The sequence below is a fragment of the Phaenicophaeus curvirostris genome, chromosome 9 (assembly GCF_032191515.1).
Source record: "Phaenicophaeus curvirostris isolate KB17595 chromosome 9, BPBGC_Pcur_1.0, whole genome shotgun sequence".
Taxonomy (NCBI): Eukaryota; Metazoa; Chordata; class Aves; order Cuculiformes; family Cuculidae; genus Phaenicophaeus; species Phaenicophaeus curvirostris.
Genome location: NC_091400.1, coordinates 32,614,450 through 32,632,271, shown reverse-complemented (window position 1 = coordinate 32,632,271; position 17,822 = coordinate 32,614,450). Strand labels below are relative to the sequence as shown.

Genomic DNA, 17,822 nt, shown 5'->3' with positions numbered 1-17,822 from the left:
GCGGTCTCACCAGTGCCGAGTACAGGGGGAGAATAACCTCCCTGGACCTGCTGGCCATGCCGTTTCTGATCCAAGCCAAGACGCCATTGGCCTTCTTGGCCACCTGGGCCACTGCTGGCTCATGTTCAGTCGCTGTCAACCAACACCCCCTGGTCCCTGTCCTCCAGGCAGCTTTCCAGCCAGACTTCTCCTAGTCTGTAGCTGCACAGGGTTGTTGTGGCCACGCCCCCTTCTGCCCAGCCCCAAGGCCCCGCCCCCTCGCCATAGGCACCCGCCCTGCTCTCACCGAGGCCCCGCCCCCTGCCCTCCCCGGCTGCCGTTGGCCCCGCCCCCTCCCGCCCTCAGCACTTTCCTGCCCCCAGGGCAGAGTGGGGGGGGGGCTGCTGAGGGGGCTCCAGCTCCTCTTCTTCAGCAAAAACAATGTCTTTGGGACCCCGATTTTTCGGGCGAGGGGTGCTGAGCCGGCAGGGTTGGTGTCAGACTCACAGAAGCTGTGTCTCGTTCCAGCACACGTGATTTCCAGCTGTCCTCAAAGCCAGGCTGCTTAACCGAGGAATAAAGGCTAGGGGGAATATTGAACAGGCTTTTACTTTTTGATAAAAATTAGCTCAGTCCCACAGCTTCACCGAAGATTAATCAAGCGACTTGTTAAAATCGTGTCCCCGGTTTCCATTTTTAAACCGGTTGTTTCTCTTGAAGCCGCCGTCGCCTTGCCTCCCGCTTCCAAACTTGGAGAACCTCTGCCTGGCCTCCTGGGGAAACTCTTCCAGCTCAGGCAATTCCTTTGCCAACGACAGCTGCCAGCGCCTGGTGTCCCTCCACTGCTCCTGAAACAGGACGATGTAACAAGACTTAACGCGTGTGTCCGAAGGGCCCAATGTCATTAAAAGCAAAGCGTTTCCAGACAAATCCCTCCCATGACAAAACTTGTTGGCAGATCCCTCTTGGGAGACAACTCAGACCCGTGACAAAGGATAAACGACCACAATGGGACAAGAGGGAGTGAAGCCGACAGAAGACTGGTTAACTTTCAAAACACTGGAGGGGTCAAAACCTAGAGCAGCCAAAGAACATAGGATTTTGTTTAATAAAATCAGGTAATATGGGAACTGAGACGAGAAAGAGGCATGACGGAGTATTTTCCAGCGGCTGCGCTGTGCTCTTTCTAATGACTCGGCTGTCAGTACAACATCCTTATTAAAACACAAATCCTGCCCTCGCAAACCACCCTATATTCAATCTTATACAGGGCAACCATCAAATTTCAAATTACCATGGTTTCAAAGCCAATTCTGGCTACAAAAACATACCTGTATGTTACTCAGTTCACCAACAGGGATATCAAAGCACACGCCCTACAACAGGAAGACAAAAAAAAAAGAGCCATTTGCTTTCCAAAAATATATCCAAGAACACATGACTCCAGTCCTGCAACTGCTCACACATGGAAAGTGTAGAAATCAGAAATGTCAGAAAACATGGGCTGTTTACAAAGGCAGAGAAGGACCTAGGGGAGCAGGTCAATGAGAAGCTCGACATGAGCCAGCAATGTGAGCTCGCAGACCAGGAGGCCAACTGTGTCCTGGGCTGCATCAAAAGCAGCATGGCCAGCAGGGTGAGGGAGGGGATTCTGCCCCTCTGTTCCTCTCTTGTGAGACCCCACCTGGAGAATTGTGTCCGGTTCCGGAATCCCCAGCATAAGTATATGGAACTGTTGGAACGGGGCCAGAGGAGGCTATAAAGATGATTCAAGGGCTGGAGCACCTCCCATATGAGGACAGGCTGGGAGAGTTCGGGTTGTTCAGCCTGGAGAAGGCTCCAAGGAGACCTTAGAGCGACCTTCCAGTACCTGAAGGGGCTACAAGAAAGCTGGAGAGGGACTGTTCAAAGGCTTGTGGTGATAGGACGAGGGGCAATGCGTATAAACTGGAGAGGGGCAGGTTTAGACCAGACGTAAGGAGGAATTTTTTCACCATGAGAGTGGTGAGGCACTGGCACAGGTTGCCCAGGAAAGCTGTGGCTGCCCCATCCCTGGAGGTGTTCAAGGCCAGGTTGGATGGTCTGGTGGGAGGTGTCCCTGCCCATGGCAGGGAGTTGGAACTGCATGATCTTCCCTTCCAACCTAAACTATTCTATGATTCTTTTGGGGAAAGTTTTTTAAGCTGAGGAACACAAGTAGTTTAAAACACAAAAGCTCAAACCAAAATGCAGATTCAAATGCACTGCGCTGACAATGCAATCAGTTTGGCTGTTTAAAAGCAAGGCACCATCTCGCACCACAAGCTGTCTGAGAACACATTCACACAGCAGAGGAGATTGAGGTGGGTCAGGAGCCAGGCTGACAGTCAGGTGAACGCTGCACTGCTGCGCTCAGTCTCTCACTGCCCTTCACTGCCGCTGGCTTCGCAATGCTGGGGTGTTTAGTGTTAGCGGGAGTTTACAGTGAAAGAACTAAGCAACCACTCCCACCATATACATGTTTCTGATGGCTTATTTTAGGAAAGAATTTCTGCATTATCATTTAGGAACAATGTCTCCATTCAAATAAGCGTCTTTTAAAACACTCAACTAGCTTCAACACTTCTTTGTTTTAACAGCTGTTTCAGGGTCTTTGTGATAGAGGTTAGTTACCATTTTCTGAGAAATGAGACTGCGCAGGAAGAGAGTGAGGTATCAACATTTCTATACTGGTGCTCCGTTCCTACACTGGTGCCCCAGAACTCCTGTCTCAGCACGGAAAAAACTTGCTCTGTGTGTGTACATGCCCGCACCCACACGCTCCTCCTTAGAATCACAGAATGGTTTGGGTTGGAAAGGACCTCAAGGACCATCCAGTTCCAATATATGGGACACCTCCCACTGGACACCCTCCCCAAGGCTGGGCCATCTTACCATCTTTCCCTTGAGGAAACGCATTCCGGATACTTTGCCATCTACTTCCTCACCAAGCTGTTCCTTTAGTCCTCGCCAGGCATAGCTCATGCTACGCATTTCTATTGAACACTTCAACACCATGGTCACAAAGCCCTTCAGGAAACAGAGAGAAAAAAACCATTTACAAGACTAAGCTTGGTTGGACAGACAGTAACTCTGATGAATTATGTAATAACTTGTCATTATAAGGTCATATTGAATTCTAAGAAATCAGTGAAGCAACTAAAAGCCTCCTAAAGAAGCTGAAGGCATCCATCTAGCCTGGGATTGCCCATTGATATAAAGGCCAATAGCATTTATGCATTTTAGCCAGAAGCAGATACACATTTATTCAGTACACAATGAAAGTTACTGCTAGAAGACTCGTAAAAATCCCCAAACTGACACAAGAAGCACTGTCCAGCCACATTCTATTTCCAAAATTATGCTACCACATAGGAAACTGGGCCAGGTTCTTTCTAAATGCATCAGAAAAAGGAAGGTCTGTACTTTTCCTCTGTGAAGATCTCTTTAAAATCAAGCAATTACATGCTAGATTTGAAATAATACAGAAATATTTCGGAAAATATTATGGAAAAGTAAAAGCTTCCGAGGAAGCGAAAACTACAATAGTGGGAGCCAATCTATTAGCTTGTAAAATGTCATTAGTTAAACTCTCCTAGAACATCGAAGTCTTGTGTTAAAATAAATTCTTTTAACTCTAATTACGAGAAGATTTACTAACTGATTGTGCATTTCTCTGTTTCCTGCAGAGTGGCCCCTAAGAGCTGATTACTGTTAAGGGATGAGCAACAAACCTTAAGATGAGGGTAACACCTCCCTTCAGAAACCCTCCTAAAAGAGCCTGAGAAGACACCACACGCTTGGACTGGACACAAGCAATACATTTTCCCGTTCTTGTTAACAGAGGTAGAACATTATTTACCGCAGAGGAGTTGAGTAAGGAGCGCTGCTGTATGTAAGCTGCCCCAGAAATATGGGCCAGGGCTGCAGCCAGGGCAGCAACCGCCCCCTTTTCATCTATGAGCTCTTGAGCAGATTTTCTGAAGTAATCTACTGCCGAAGGAGGAATGGCCTCCAACAACCTACACAGTGACAACAAAAGTTCAAGAGGTCAGCAAAGGCCAGTGCAAAGTGCAGTCATGTTTCACAGACTTCAGACAGCTTTCAATATTAACAAATCACCCCTACGAGCCTTGGCTATCCTGCTTATGCTTCACTACCACACCTTTAACTCAGCACCTTACGGATGCTGAATACCCAACCTTCTCTGTCCATTAAGCCAAGCTTCCTGAAAAATGTGTTCAAAACTGAGGACGGGCAATGGAGCATGGCTGGGAACATTGATAAAAACATTACAGGAAAGCTCGAAAATACCTGCACTCTTAAGGCCATACTCTGGAATCTGCAAACCCATGATTCCCTTGCTTTTACTCCACAAGGAATCAAACCACTCCAATGCTGCTGCTGGGCTGGGACAGGGCATTTCTTGATCTCAGCACAAGCTGATGGAATTCGTTAATTCTAGGAGAGGCAGTGAAAACAAGCTGGGAAACTTGATGACAGCTGCTGCTCTTCCACTGTTTTTGGTACATCAGCACCTCCTACCATTTTTCAGCATGTGGTGAACCCAACACTAGGCACATGATCTCCTTTACATTAGTCAAACCCTCGCCAGTTATCTCTGTCAAAGCAATTCCATCGATCAGCAGTAAATGCAACCAAAGCTGCATAGAATAACAAACATATTTCTTGAGAATAAAATGATATGAAGAAATACAGGAGGGGGTTCCAGCACACTCGCTACTGCAGACTAACTCCTCAGTATATTAAGTATTGCTCTTTACAGACTGCTACTATAACACCCGAGTAATTCCCTGTTCTGCTACAGATTTCTGATTATATAAACAACAGTTATTTTTTGCAAGAACCTGGAGAACCTTATGCTCTATGAAAGAGCCTGTGTTTGGGCACATTGAGACTTACTGATACCATCTTATGAAAACTAGTCAGTGCATACAGGTCTGATCCCTTAAAGCTCTGCGTTGACAACATGGTTGTTAGTAAGAGTACTAGGCATCTTTTGAAAACAGGTAAATAAACTTACTTTTTGGCATCATTACTTGAAGCTTTAATTACATCTGTAGCAGAAGGAACACCTATACGCTTAAATGTAATCCCCTGAAATCAAGAAAACAAATTACAGTTACAAGTGTTTTCAGCGCTTTACAACTCAACCGAGTCACCTTTACCCAGACCTGCAGACACTAGCTGTTTGAGAAACTAAGAGTCTTCGATTAAATTATGTTACTTTGAAAGCTAGAATAAAGCTTTTTCTTTAATTTCCCACTTTTGTTAATCTGGAGCTACTTTATACCCGTTTAGATACAGATTGTAACACGAGGCACTGTCTCCTTCATGCATTCCTGCCACAGTCTGCCTGCTGACAGCAGGGTACGACCAACATGGGGAAACTCATGAGACGTTAGGACAGGCTCATATGGAATCATTTACAAAACACTTACAAAACTCAACATGTTCAGCCTACTGGAATACAGGACACAAATCACACACTGAATTTACACAGCCATAAGCAGCCCGTGGTTACAAAGGCTAAGCCTGCGAGCGTTCTTTAGGAGCTGAACAATTTCAATAAGCAGACGTCTGAGGTAGAACTCACCGCTTTGTGCTCAACCTGTTTCAGAAGATCTTCTTCTCTTCTCTGAAATAAACAAATGCAGATCCCAGTCCGGCCAGCTCGGCCTGTACGTCCAGAACGATGGATGTAAGAATCCACATCCTTCAGAAATTCAGATTAACAAGAGAAAACCTTACGTCATTTGAACAGTTGACATTTATACATGGTAAGATAGAGAAAACACAAGCTAAATTCTAATTCAGAAGCCTAATAAGCGGTACATTATGTTCCTATACCCAGACATAACCACATACAAACCAGTTGTGTTTGTGTAGGCTACCCTACCCAGGTATGCCACTTCAGGTTTGACAAACGCTACTGAATTAAGACTTTTTTTTAAATAAAAAGCTCCACTGAAGTTTCAAAGGAAGAAAAAGGCATCAGGAGTATGTTAGAATTGTTATGCAACTCAACCTAAAAACATGCAAGAGATTCAGAAATACCGAAACAATGTCACAAACTGCCTTATAACTTTCCAGAGTAACTGAAACCCCATCACTTTTGCTTTAATCAAAGGCTTAACTAGCAAATTCGAGGCCTGCATTTACAAAAAACCCCACTTCATTGGTGAATTGCAATAATACTTCCAGTGAAACAAAGGAACAACCCACTCTTCTATCACAAAAAATACATTACAAAACCACAACATTTCAGTTTCCCCTAACGACTTACTTTTGGTGGGGAACACTGGATAACAAGGTCAACCTCGGGAATATCCAAACCACGGGCAGCGACATTTGTTGCAATCAGAACTTCAAACACACCATCCCTAAAGCCTTTTAATGTAATTTCTCTCTGTTGCTGTGGAATGTCACCATGCAATGACTGGGCATCCTGTCAGTGAAACAAACCACGAACAACTCCTTTACCAGGGCAGACAAGGCTGCGGTATCTATAGACATTTAACTACAAACCTCAAAATACTGTGCAGAGCAACAAAAAATAATGACACAGCTGATACCAAAGGAATACAAACCATCTAACTCTGTGGTTTGATCTTTCTCACGGACAAAACTACTCACAGGCAGTAATTATATCAAAACATTACTATTTGTAGCAAACCAAGGGCAGACAGTACACCCCAAAGGGACCCACTTCAGCTTCCACCGCTACTGCAACAAATGGAAGCGACTTCACTGAAGCAGAGCTTGCCAAAAGCTGGCAAGACTTTGCTCCCTTTCCCAGGAAGCCATCTCGAAACACACAGAAGCTGAAGTGAGGTTTTCAAGGGCATTCCCAAACCCTACAGGTGGTCTAAGCAACCTCTACTTTTAATGGGACAAGAGACCAATCAAATGTTTGATGAGGAGAAGGGGGCAGAGTCACAAGCTCAGAATTCAAACGAGTAACACGCTGAAAATGGAACTTGCTAGTGTAAGAGAGAAACACGTCACAAAAAACGACACGATAACAAAGTCACTGGATTTACTGCAAAAAGCAGCAGGGCCAACAGACAGAAAGATCTTAACGTGGATGGTATACAACATGTATCAAACATGTATTCCCACTCCAGCCCTTTTGCCATTAATTAGTTTTTGGTACTAAATAGGATTTTCCTTAAAAATAATCCAGCACCTTTCCCCACCTCGAAGAAAATATTAATTCAAGCAAGCGCAGAAAAGCCACTCAATAGATCACCAGAGGTCTGAACAAACTATTAAATGACCTTCCAAAGGCAACAGGACGTTCCATTCTATTATATTGGTTGGATTTTCCTGAATGCTGACACAAGATGGAATATGTTCACTGTACAAGCTTCTGTTTATCATTATACCATTATTACTATATCTTGGTTGTTCAGCATAAACTACTTATTTTCCATCAATCCTGTCCTACTATGTTTTTAAAGCTAAAGAAACCATTTCATATTCACAGCAATTTTAATTCCAAATTTCTACTTTTGAAAATTGCTTTCATAAGTCTTAAACCCACCCACAGAAACTACTTCATCCACACAGCTGCAATCTAACATTTATTTCAGGGCATTCAACTCCTTAATATCCGTAAATCTGCTCTCTGTTCAGTACCTGTTTGAGCGAAGCATTCATAGCCAGTTCATTTGCTTCCTTTTTGGTCTCACAAAAGACGATGGTCCGCCCGTGGCTGCCACTGTAGACCTGAATGATATCCCCAAGAACTCCCGCTCTCTGAGACGACCGACACTGTATAGCCAAGTGCTGTTTGGAAAAGAACCATGGTAAGTGTCTCTGTTAAATCCAAACCACACACAGGTCAGACAGAAAGAACACAAAAAATGGTTTATTTTTTGGGGGGGGGGGCTTGCAAACTACTGACTCCCATAGGAAAGTTTTGCTTAAAAAAATTGTCTATCTCATGAAAAGTCATTCCATTTGTAAAGTGAAAGCAGAACCCTTCTCATCCAGGTCCCACACTCTCAGGACTTGCTCTGCTCTGCAGCAGAATCACTCACTTCCACAGTTGTGGCAGTCCTCTGAGTCTTCTTTCCGATCAGGTCAATCTGTTCGTATTCATCTTTCATGTATTTTTTTGCCACATCATAAACCCATCGAGGACAAGTTGCAGAAAACAGCAGCGTCTGGGGGTTGTTCTCAGAACCTGGAAGAAAAAGCCATGGATTTCACTTACCACAACAGACTCTGAAAATTGAGAAATTACGACAAAGGAAAAGAGTTTTCAAATTGAGAGGTTTATATGTGTAATAAATCAGCTACAAGAAGAAAACTTAGAAGCAATTACAACATTTTTAATACCCTGTAGACACCAAAGGCAAAACTGCAGTAATTCTAACTGGGCCAAACCGAATCCTTTACCCTGAAGAAATGCAAGACGCATTTCTAGACCATCTACTAAAAATGGCTTAGACCATGCCTGAAGACTCCCCACATACCTGAAAAAACTCTTGCCTCAATCCCTCCTTTTCTGCTACTCCAGTACTAACTAGCTGTGAACAGTATGGCTCTGAGCAAAGGAAAAGGCAGGCTAAAAAGAACGCTCTGCAGATCAAGAGGAAGGATGATATAGCAAGACAGATTATCCCAGTTTAACAAACACTATCTTGAAAAACTTCAACCCACCTTCTTAGCTCCACAGGATCAGGCAGGAAGAAATATATGTTGCAAAACAACACAAATACTTCCCACAATCAATTTTCCAGTAACGAAGAAAACTTTTAAGATTGAATAATTATGACAACCCTTCCAAAACCTATACACATTTCCTCTATCTGAAGACTATCTGTGCTTTTTGGCTGTCAGGACAAAGATCAACTCTGCAGGAACAAGGAGAGTGCAACAGTCTAGTAAAAATGACAGAGGCTGTTCTGGGTCCAACCTAAGATCCATGGAGATCAAACGATCTCTCTTAGAACAGCCAAGTGCAGTTAACAAAGATGTGAAGAAACACTGCCATCAACCAGCGCCAGAAGCGTTGCTCTTTTTTTGATAATCCCTTCTACTTCTACTTACAGTAATTCACAGAATCATAGAATAGTTTGGGTTGGAAGAGACCTTAAACATCATCCAGTTCCAACCCCCCTGCCATAGGCAGGGACACCTCCCACTGGATCAGGCTGCCCAAGCCCCATCCAACCTGGCCTTGAACACCTCCTCCAGGGATGGGGCAGCCACAGCTTCCCTGGGCAACCTGGACCCGGGCCTCACCACTCTAGCAGTGAAGAAATTCCTCCTCTTGTCTAGTCTAAATCTGCCCCTCTCCAGTTTATACCCGTTCTCCTTTGTCCTATCACCACAAGCCTTTGCAAACAGTCCCTCCCCAGCTTTCTTGTAGTCCCTTCAGGTGCTGGAAGGTCACTCTAAGGTCTCCTCGGAGCCTTCTCTTCTCCATGCTCAACAACCCCAACCAATTCGCTCAGCCTGCCCTCCTTGTTGCCTCCTCTGGGCCCGTTCCAACATCTCCACATCCTTCTTATGTTGAGGATTCCAGAACTGGACACAATTCACCAGGTGAGGTCTCATCAGAGAGGAACACAAAGGCAGAATCACCTCCCTCGCCCTGCTGGCCACGCTGCTTTTGATGCAGCCCAGGACACGGTTGGCCTTCTGGGCTGCGAGTGCACATTGCCGGCTCATGTCGAGCTTCTCATCAACCAGCACCCCGAAGTCCTTCTCTGCAGGGCTGCTCTCAATCACATCATCCCCCCTTCACTTTTCAAAATTTTTGGCATTAGTACAACATGGCAAGGAATTTCACACTATTAAAATAGCCTCCTGCTCTGTACCTGCTACCTGGTGGCTTTGCTGAAGGCCCACCACATCAGAAAAGAGGAAACATTCCCTGTCAGCTTTGTGTGATGACAAGTGTACAGACACATCATAATCTTAGCCCTATGCTCAGTTACCTCTCCCAGGATGAACAGCACTAGGGCTTAGGGAGCTGGGCTGGGTTTGTTGCTCTTTTGCTTTTTCTTTTTCCCCTCGCACAGATGTCATTTCAGCCCTTCAGCCATTCCTCTCCTTGCTCTGAACCTCTTCCCACTCCACCTCACCCTCTTCTCTCAAGTCTAATACCAGCATCACACAAAAGATCCAACCTGAGAGAATACAGCAGTTCTCAAAGTAGCATAATTGTGTTTTGTCCTCTATTCTTCTCCTGATGTCAGGATTTACCTTTTTTATAAGCAAATCCTAAGATTTCTTCCACTTGTTCAGCAAAGCCCATGTCTAACATGTGATCAACTTCATCCAAGACAACATGCTTCACGCTGGAAAGTTCCAGTTTGCTATTCTGGATGTGGTCTTTGATCCGTCCAGGAGTTCCCACTAGAATATCAATGCCGCTTTTAAGAAGGTCAACTAGAAAAAATGAGAGAAAAACAAGGATGGTGTCAGGATGCTAAGGGGCAAGAAGGTAAAAACCCACCACTACACAGAAACACTTCTAATTTCAGAACCAAAAAAAACTACTTCCCTTCACTTTAAGCTCTGAATAAAGCACCACTATATCCAGTCTGAGTAACAAACAAGTAAGCTTAACAGCAGCCCAAGTCTCTCTGTCAAGAATATCAGCTAAGCCACAAGCGAAGTTACAGTAAAACACATCAACTTCCAAGCAGCAATCAGCTGGCATTAGAAGCCTGCAGAGATTTATCACAGAAAAATGCTACAATTTTTCAGCTAAATTCTCCTTGTGGCTATCTCTGGAGACAGAGCCACACGCACATAATACAGTTCTCTCTTTTCCTGGGGCAGCTGTCTAGTGCCAGTGCACGTCCACACAAACACGCAATAAAGAAGAAACTAAAAGGACTAATCCCTTCACAGCCAGTTTTATTCATGGAACGCTTTTGGAGAAAGTAGACTCCAAACCTGTAGTAATTCCTTAGCCCTTACTTACTCTGCTCTTTATATGGAGTTCCACCGTAAAAACAAGCCACTGACAGTTTCCTGGTGAGTGTCTTGAAGTCTTTGGCTACCTGAGTGGCCAATTCCCTGGTTGGAACAAGAACCAGCACCTGGAGGGAGTGAAAAAGAGACAAAAATGCAGCTGCACTTGGGAGAGGATGCCAGGAGAAAAGGGTTTATTGCATGTCAAGCAGGTTGTACTCCCACCCTTACCCCACACCTGCAGCGGTGCCCACAGCTTTTTTTAGGCTTTTCAGCCTAATTATCAACATATACACCTAATTTGCATGGGAATATAATATCTGAGCAGGTATCTGGGTATAAATTCCATCTCACACTTAAGTAAAAATATAAACACCACGTGCATCCATTATGTTGAGTCTCTGGGCACAAAGTAGAAAAAACAAACAAAAGCCTTCTGTTATCACTGTGGAATTTAAAGTGAGAAACAACCTGAGTGAATGGAGACAAGTCCAGTTGACCCACCAACTACCTGAGAAGAAGTGGGGAACTCAAGCCCAAAGCCACATGCTAACTTTCTGAGGAGAGTACTCTCCCAGATAAGGTCACAAAGAGCCCTAAAAATGAAACGTCTTATCACTGTGACACTGCAAAACCATTGTCATGGTGCAGCTCCTGATCTGAGAAAAGTGTTCAGTATTGCAAACACCAATAAGAAATCCCCAAAACTCACTAAAGCAATTACAAAATCACTTTTGAAAACTACCGTATCTTAAGCTTGCGGAGGAACCCTTAAGTGCTAACTTACTTTTGGTGAGCGGCCTCTCTTCCCATCTTGCAAGACACTCTGAAGTTTTTCGATCAGCGGAACAGCAAAAGAAAAGGTTTTCCCAGTTCCTGTTCGAGCTTGAGCTATTACATCTTTGCCATCATATATGGGCTGAAAAGTCTTCACTTGCACAGGGAACAGGTATTTTACACCTCGAGCTGTAAAATAATCCAAAGAGATTTCATTACAAGGTGGTGATTCTACTGCAAGCTGAACAAACGGTTAGAAGCCCTCCTGTGTAACTAGCCTGAATACTTAGAGGACTCATCATGTCAAATCCTGCAAACAACAGAAACTGCGAGTTACAAGAAATAAGACATCTGTGCGTTCTCTCCTACTCTAGATCAAAAAATACTCCCCTTTAAAAATGACTGAGTATTCACAATGAAGTAAAGACTTCTTTATGATGTTTGGCATTAGACAACCAGAGGGACTGATACAGCCCAAGATTCTGTGGTAGCTTGGTTCTGAAGGCAGGGGAAGAGGCAAGGGTTTTATTTTAAGATATTCTAAAACCTGAGAGAGATTTTGCACAGTGGAAGCAAAACAAACCGTCCAAGACAAACTTCTGAACAAGGAAGATGTTTCCCAACAAAATTCTCCCACTTGCTTTACAAGAATCCAGAGTTCTTCTAGCACAGAAAACAAGAATTCTACAGAGGTTACGTACACAGCAAAACTGATCTGGAAGGGAAATGAAAATGCCTGAAAGTATAAGAATAATTAGAGACAATCTGTTGACAGGAGCCAAACGGCCCTCATTTAAGAAACACCATTACGCTTATCTAAGAAGTGATACTGCAAACAGCAGACACCAGAATTAAAATAAAGATGCACAGCAAGTAAAATGACACTGATCAGAACAAAAGCACTGTCTGCAGAATACATATGTAGCAATAACCACACCATGGAAGAATCAACTCCCCTTACAATGACAGATTTTGAAATGGAACAAAGCAGAACCTCTGCTCCCACTAGCACTAGCAGATTCTTTGAGCCTACGATGACGGCCCATGTGTGTGTTCTTACTCCACAATAAATATGGGGAATTTACCCTTAGCTTCTGCTTGCTTGGGTAACAGAGTGTAGTTCTGGACAAGCGTGTACAGAAATCTTTTTTGCCAAATTAACTCACCTTTGAGAAGGTTGATGGTGTTTTCGGAGAGGGGAAAATTGGAGAAGGCGCCTTCTTTTGCTTCTTCTGTTAACTCCTAACAGGATAAAAGAAAAAAACTTTATTACCCCTAAGAGATGAGCAAATAACACCTGATGCAGGCACACAAGGGAAGCTGTGCGTTTACTTTATCACTGCAGTTTTTACTACCTCCTTTCTGTCTAAAGAGAAAGAAAAACCTTGTAACGGAGGTACCTCACAAACAAAAACATCACCACCACTGTGGGCAACTTGAATCCAGCCACCGTGTGTTAGAAGAAAAGAGACACATAGACACAAGCTGCACCTGTTAGCGTGACAGAATTCCAACAAGTGAATCCTGTTTTTCACATCGGAAGCAAAGACTTCCTGCCAAAAGTTTTTCTGCTGTTGTTACCCGCAACAACTTGTTCAGAACCACGACTACCACTATCTCATCCCTAGTTCAAATACACCTACACCACCTTTTTAAGAGCTACAGCAAACAAAAAGGAACAACAGCTGCTTTGGTGTGATCTTACCACATTGTGCACATAGGCCTGGCAAGCCAGGAGAAAAAATATTACAAATCTTAACTCAGGAATCATTAGAAAACTGTTTTTTCATAGCAAAACATATCTGGTGTCACAAGTCACTGTGAAGCAGGACCTTCTCCCTAAACCCCATCTGCTCAGTACACCACACAAACAACTTCTTAACTTGGCACATCAGTAAATACCTACTTAAAACTCACAATTTAGCTTCTACTTCAGAGATCCAAGCGATTGCATCATTACATTCAATGTACAAAAAGCACTCCCACAATTCACATTCCCATCTTAAACACAAGGGAGAAAACGACCCACAGAGGGCCCTACACCCGGGAAGGCTAAAGGGCCCTCGCATGCACGTGTGAGGCCAAGGTTGAAATCTGAAGAGGGAGCACTCCGGAAGCAGGAATTCATGAGTATAACCATGACCTTCCCCTTGCAGGACACCTTGCCACACAATTCTTCAAGGGGCCTGTCAGCAGAGAAAACACTGTCACAGCGCTAAGTGGGGCAGATTTTTGGGACGCTGACTGGATGAGCTCCAGAGGTCCGTGCCAACCCCGACCATTCCAGGATTTGCACTGCAGGACACTGAACAAGTTGCTACACAAAGATAACCTACTCCAAATAGCTCAGCATTTACCACAAGCGGGAAAGCACAACAAGGAGACGACTGCCCACGTGCTGGTGCCTGCACTGCTGTGCTTTACCTACTGGCTCCCAGGCTGGGTGGAAATGAGGATGGTGCCAGGCGCTTCCTGATTCCCAAGTGCCATAAATCCAAAGAGAACAGTGGCAAACGCTGCCTACGACAGGAGCCTAATGTTCCCATAGCCCTCACACCCCAAGTCTCCACACAGCACCCAGAATGTGCTATGAAGCCTGCTCGTTACCAGTGGGATGTTAATTAGATAGGACCAGGCCTGCGCTGGCGGAGCATTGCTACCTCGGCGTCACTGTCCTGCTCTCCAATGGCTGCATCACTGGCTGAGCTCAGGGCTGCTGGAGACGTCACATCATCACCTGCAGCGCAGAGAGGTTTCACCGAGCCATCGCTCTCTCCCGCCAGGCCGCTGCTTTTCTCCTTGGCTCTTCTTGTCTTCTTGGGCACGGGCGGCTCCAGGTCTCCGCTGCCCAGGTTGCTCTCCTCAGGCTGTGCTTGCTCATCCTCAGGCTCTCCGTGCCGCTTCACCTTCTCCTCCTGCTGAGGAGAAGCAGCGTTACACAAAGGAACTGCCTCCCAACACCACACTGCTCCCAGCATTAACACCTGAACCCTCAGGGCCCCAGGGAAGGTTCTGGGGAGACCTTATAGCACCCTTTCAGTATCTGAAGGGGGCTACAAGAATCTGAGAATTGATAGGGTGCAGAAGACCAGCTTTCTGAGATCATCAAGCCCAACCATACCTGTTCGCTGCTAAATCCTATCCCTAAGCACTTAGCCTGCCTTTTAAATACCTCCAGGGATGGGGACTCAGCCACCTTCCTAGGCAGCTGTTTCAGTGCCGACAACCTGTTCAGTGAATAAATTTGATGTCCGACCTGAACCTGCCCTGGCACGACTTGAGGCTGTTCCCCTGTTGTCCCATGGCCTCTCACTTGGGAGAGGAAAACAACACCCACCTCGCTACAAACTCCTTTCAGAGAGTTGTAGAGAGTGATAAAGTCTCCCTGAAAAAATCTGGGGAGGGACGTTTTACAAGGGCATGCAATCACAGGACAAGGGGGGATGGCTTTAAATTGGAAGAGGGAAGAATTAGATTAGACATTAGGAAGAAGTTCTTCACAAGGAGAATGGTGAGGCACTGGAACAGGTTGCTCGGGGAAGCTGTGGCTGCCTCATCCATGGAGATGTTCAAGTCCACTCCTGCTGCACAACCTTCCTCTTCCAAGCTCCTCTCTGCCAGGGTTGTTACAAGAAGTTTGTCCAACAGCAGAGTGAGCATCTTTCAGTCCTAGCTTTGTCAGCTGCTCTTGCTGCATGCTGTAGAAAGGGACTCTTTATCAGGGAGTGCAGGGATTACATAAGGGGGAATGGTTTTAGGCTAAAACAAGGGATATTTGGATACTAGGAAGAAATATCTTCCTGTGAGGCTGGTGAGGCACTGACACCGGTTGCCCAGGGAAGCTGTGGCTGCCCCATCCCTGGAGGTGTTCAAGGCCAGGTTGGATGGGTCTTGGGCAGCCTGGGCTGGTGGGAGGTGTCCCTGCCCATGGCAGGGGGGGTGGAAATGGATGGGCTTGAAGGTCCCTTCCAACCCAAACACGTGGCAGCACGTGGGAACCAATTCCTGCCACCCATCCTCCTCCAACCAACCTCCTCCCAGGGGCTCAGCATTTGCTGCGAGAGAGCAGAGCGCAGGGAGACGGGGCTGCCAGGCGCCGGTGCCTCTGGCTGGGAGCAGCGATGGTGCTGGGCACTCCCTGATGCCCAAATGCCAGAAGTCACAGACTCATAGAATAGTTCGGGTTGAAAGGGACCTTAAACATCATCATTTAGCTCCCCTGCGAGGGGCAGGGATGTGTCCTATTGGATCAGGCTGCCCAAGGCCCCATCCAACCTGGCCTTGAACACCTCCAGGGATGGGGCAGCCACAGCTTCCCTGGGCAAGCTGTAAAAGGGCTTCATGGTGAGGAAACTCCTCCTAATGTCTAATCTACAGCCGCCCCTCTCCAGTTTATACCCATTCATAGAATCAGAGAATAACCAGGTTGGAAGAGACCCACCGGATCATCGAGTCCAACCATTCCTATCAAACACTAAACCATGTCCCTTAGCACCTCGTCCACCCGTCCCTTAAACACCTCCAGGGAAGGTGACTCAACCCCCTCCCTGGGCAGCCTCTGCCAGTGCCCAATGACCCTTTCTGTGAAGAATTTTTCCCTAATGTCCAGCCTGAACCTCCCCTGGTGGAGCTTGAGGCCATTCCCTCTCATCCTGTCCCCTGTCACTTGGGAGAAGAGGCCAGCTCCCTCCTCTCTACAACCTCCTTTCCCCCTCACCCTGTCGCTCGGAGCCTTAGCGAACAGCCCCTCCCCAGCTTTCCCGCAGCCGCCGGGTTCGGCCCCGCTCCCCGTCTCGGCCCCGCCGCCAACATGGCGGCGCCCGCGCGGCACGCGGCCTCGGCCCTTTCCCATCTCGTCCTCCCCCCCGGCTCCCGTTCCCCCTCTCCCCGCTCTCACCGCCGCTCCCCGCCGCCGCCCGCTCCTCAGCGCGTCCCCCGCGGGCAGCGCGGCGGGCATCCCTCCGCCGAGGACTCCCCAGCCGGTGGCGCAGCCGCGGGGCCGGGCGGGCAGCAGCGCGGGCAGGGCCCGGATCGTCGCCGCCGCTCCCCGCTGCGGGTCCCACCGAGCGCCCCGAACCGCCGGGACCCCGAACCGCGCCGCGCGGCACAGCCCCGCGCCCATGCGGCACCGCGACGGGGGCGGCCTCCGCGCTGGTGCCGCCCCCGTCAGGCCTCGCGGGGAGGGGTTGGGGCCGGGGCTGGAGTCCCCGACGTCAGAAGGGGAGGGAGCTGTGGGAGCGGGGTCAGGGGAGGCTGAAGGGATGATCCGAGGGATGGAGAACGTCCCATAGAGGCTGAGAGAGTTGGGGTTGTTCAGCCTGGAGAAGAGAAGGCTCCCAGGAGACCTTAGAGCGACCTTCCAGTACCTGAAGGGGCTACAAGAAAGCTGGGGAGGGACTGTTCACAAAGGCTTGTGGTGATAGGATGAGGGGGAATGGGTGTAAACTGGAGAGGGACAGGTTTAGACTAGACATGAGGAGGAATTTCTTCACCATGAGAGTGGTGAGGCCCTGGCCCAGGTTGCCCAGGGAAGCTGTGGCTGCCCCATCCCTGGAGGTGTTCAAGGCCAAGAGACCTCCGTCTGGAGTGAGTCCAGAGAAGAGCAACAAAGCTGGTGAAGGGGCTGAGGGAACTGGGGGTGTTTAGCCTGGAGAAGAGGAGGCTGAGGGGAGACCTCATTGCTCGCTACAACTCCCTGAAAGGAGGTTGTGGAGAGGAGGGAGCTGGGCTCTTCTCCCAAGTGACAGGGGACAGGACGAGAGGGAATGGCCTCAAGCTCCGCCAGGGGAGGTCGAGGCTGGACATTAGGAAAAAATTCTTCACAGAAAGGGTCATTGGGCACTGGCAGAGGCTGCCCAGGGAGGGGGTTGAGTCACCTTCCCTGGAGGTGTTTAAGGGACGGGTGGACGAGGTGCTGAGGGACATGGTTTAGTGTCTGATAGGAATGGTTGGACTCGATGATCCTGTGGGTCTTTTCCAACCTAGTGCTTCTGTGATTACTTTCCAAGGACCAATTTTAATGTTATTATGAGCTCCACAACAGTCAAATCTCTTGCACATTTGGAGCTGGCTCCAGCTCTGCTTGACCT

General features: G+C 47.1%; 1 protein-coding gene across 1 annotated transcript; it reads right to left on the bottom strand.

Moving 5' to 3' along the window:
• Nucleotides 1-570: 570 nt before the first annotated feature.
• On the bottom strand, nucleotides 571-16,869 carry LOC138723886 (nucleolar RNA helicase 2-like). Its single transcript, XM_069863359.1, has 15 exons — nucleotides 16,631-16,869; nucleotides 14,394-14,648; nucleotides 12,900-12,975; nucleotides 11,744-11,922; nucleotides 10,967-11,084; nucleotides 10,240-10,425; nucleotides 8,064-8,209; nucleotides 7,660-7,809; nucleotides 6,305-6,466; nucleotides 5,615-5,734; nucleotides 5,042-5,115; nucleotides 3,860-4,019; nucleotides 2,893-3,027; nucleotides 1,311-1,355; nucleotides 571-827 (listed from the first exon to the last, which is right to left on the bottom strand). Exons 1-15 carry the CDS (start codon nucleotides 16,853-16,855, stop codon nucleotides 633-635), a joined length of 2,226 nt encoding a protein of 741 aa, XP_069719460.1. The 5' UTR covers nucleotides 16,856-16,869; the 3' UTR covers nucleotides 571-632.
• Nucleotides 16,870-17,822: the final 953 nt, after the last annotated feature.

Bases quoted from the DNA above. Each gene is read 5' to 3' on its own strand.
- LOC138723886 (XM_069863359.1), bottom strand. From the start codon at position 16,855: ATGGGCGCGGGGCTGTGCCGCGCGGCGCGGTTCGGGGTCCCGGCGGTT. The intron at 6,467-7,659 runs GTACTGAACAGA...TTTCACTGACAG, and splicing joins TGAATGCTTCGCTCAAACAG to GATGCCCAGTCATTGCATGG. The intron at 3,028-3,859 runs GTAAATAATGTT...TGTTTCCTGAAG, and splicing joins CCTTACTCAACTCCTCTGCG to GGCTTTGTGACCATGGTGTT.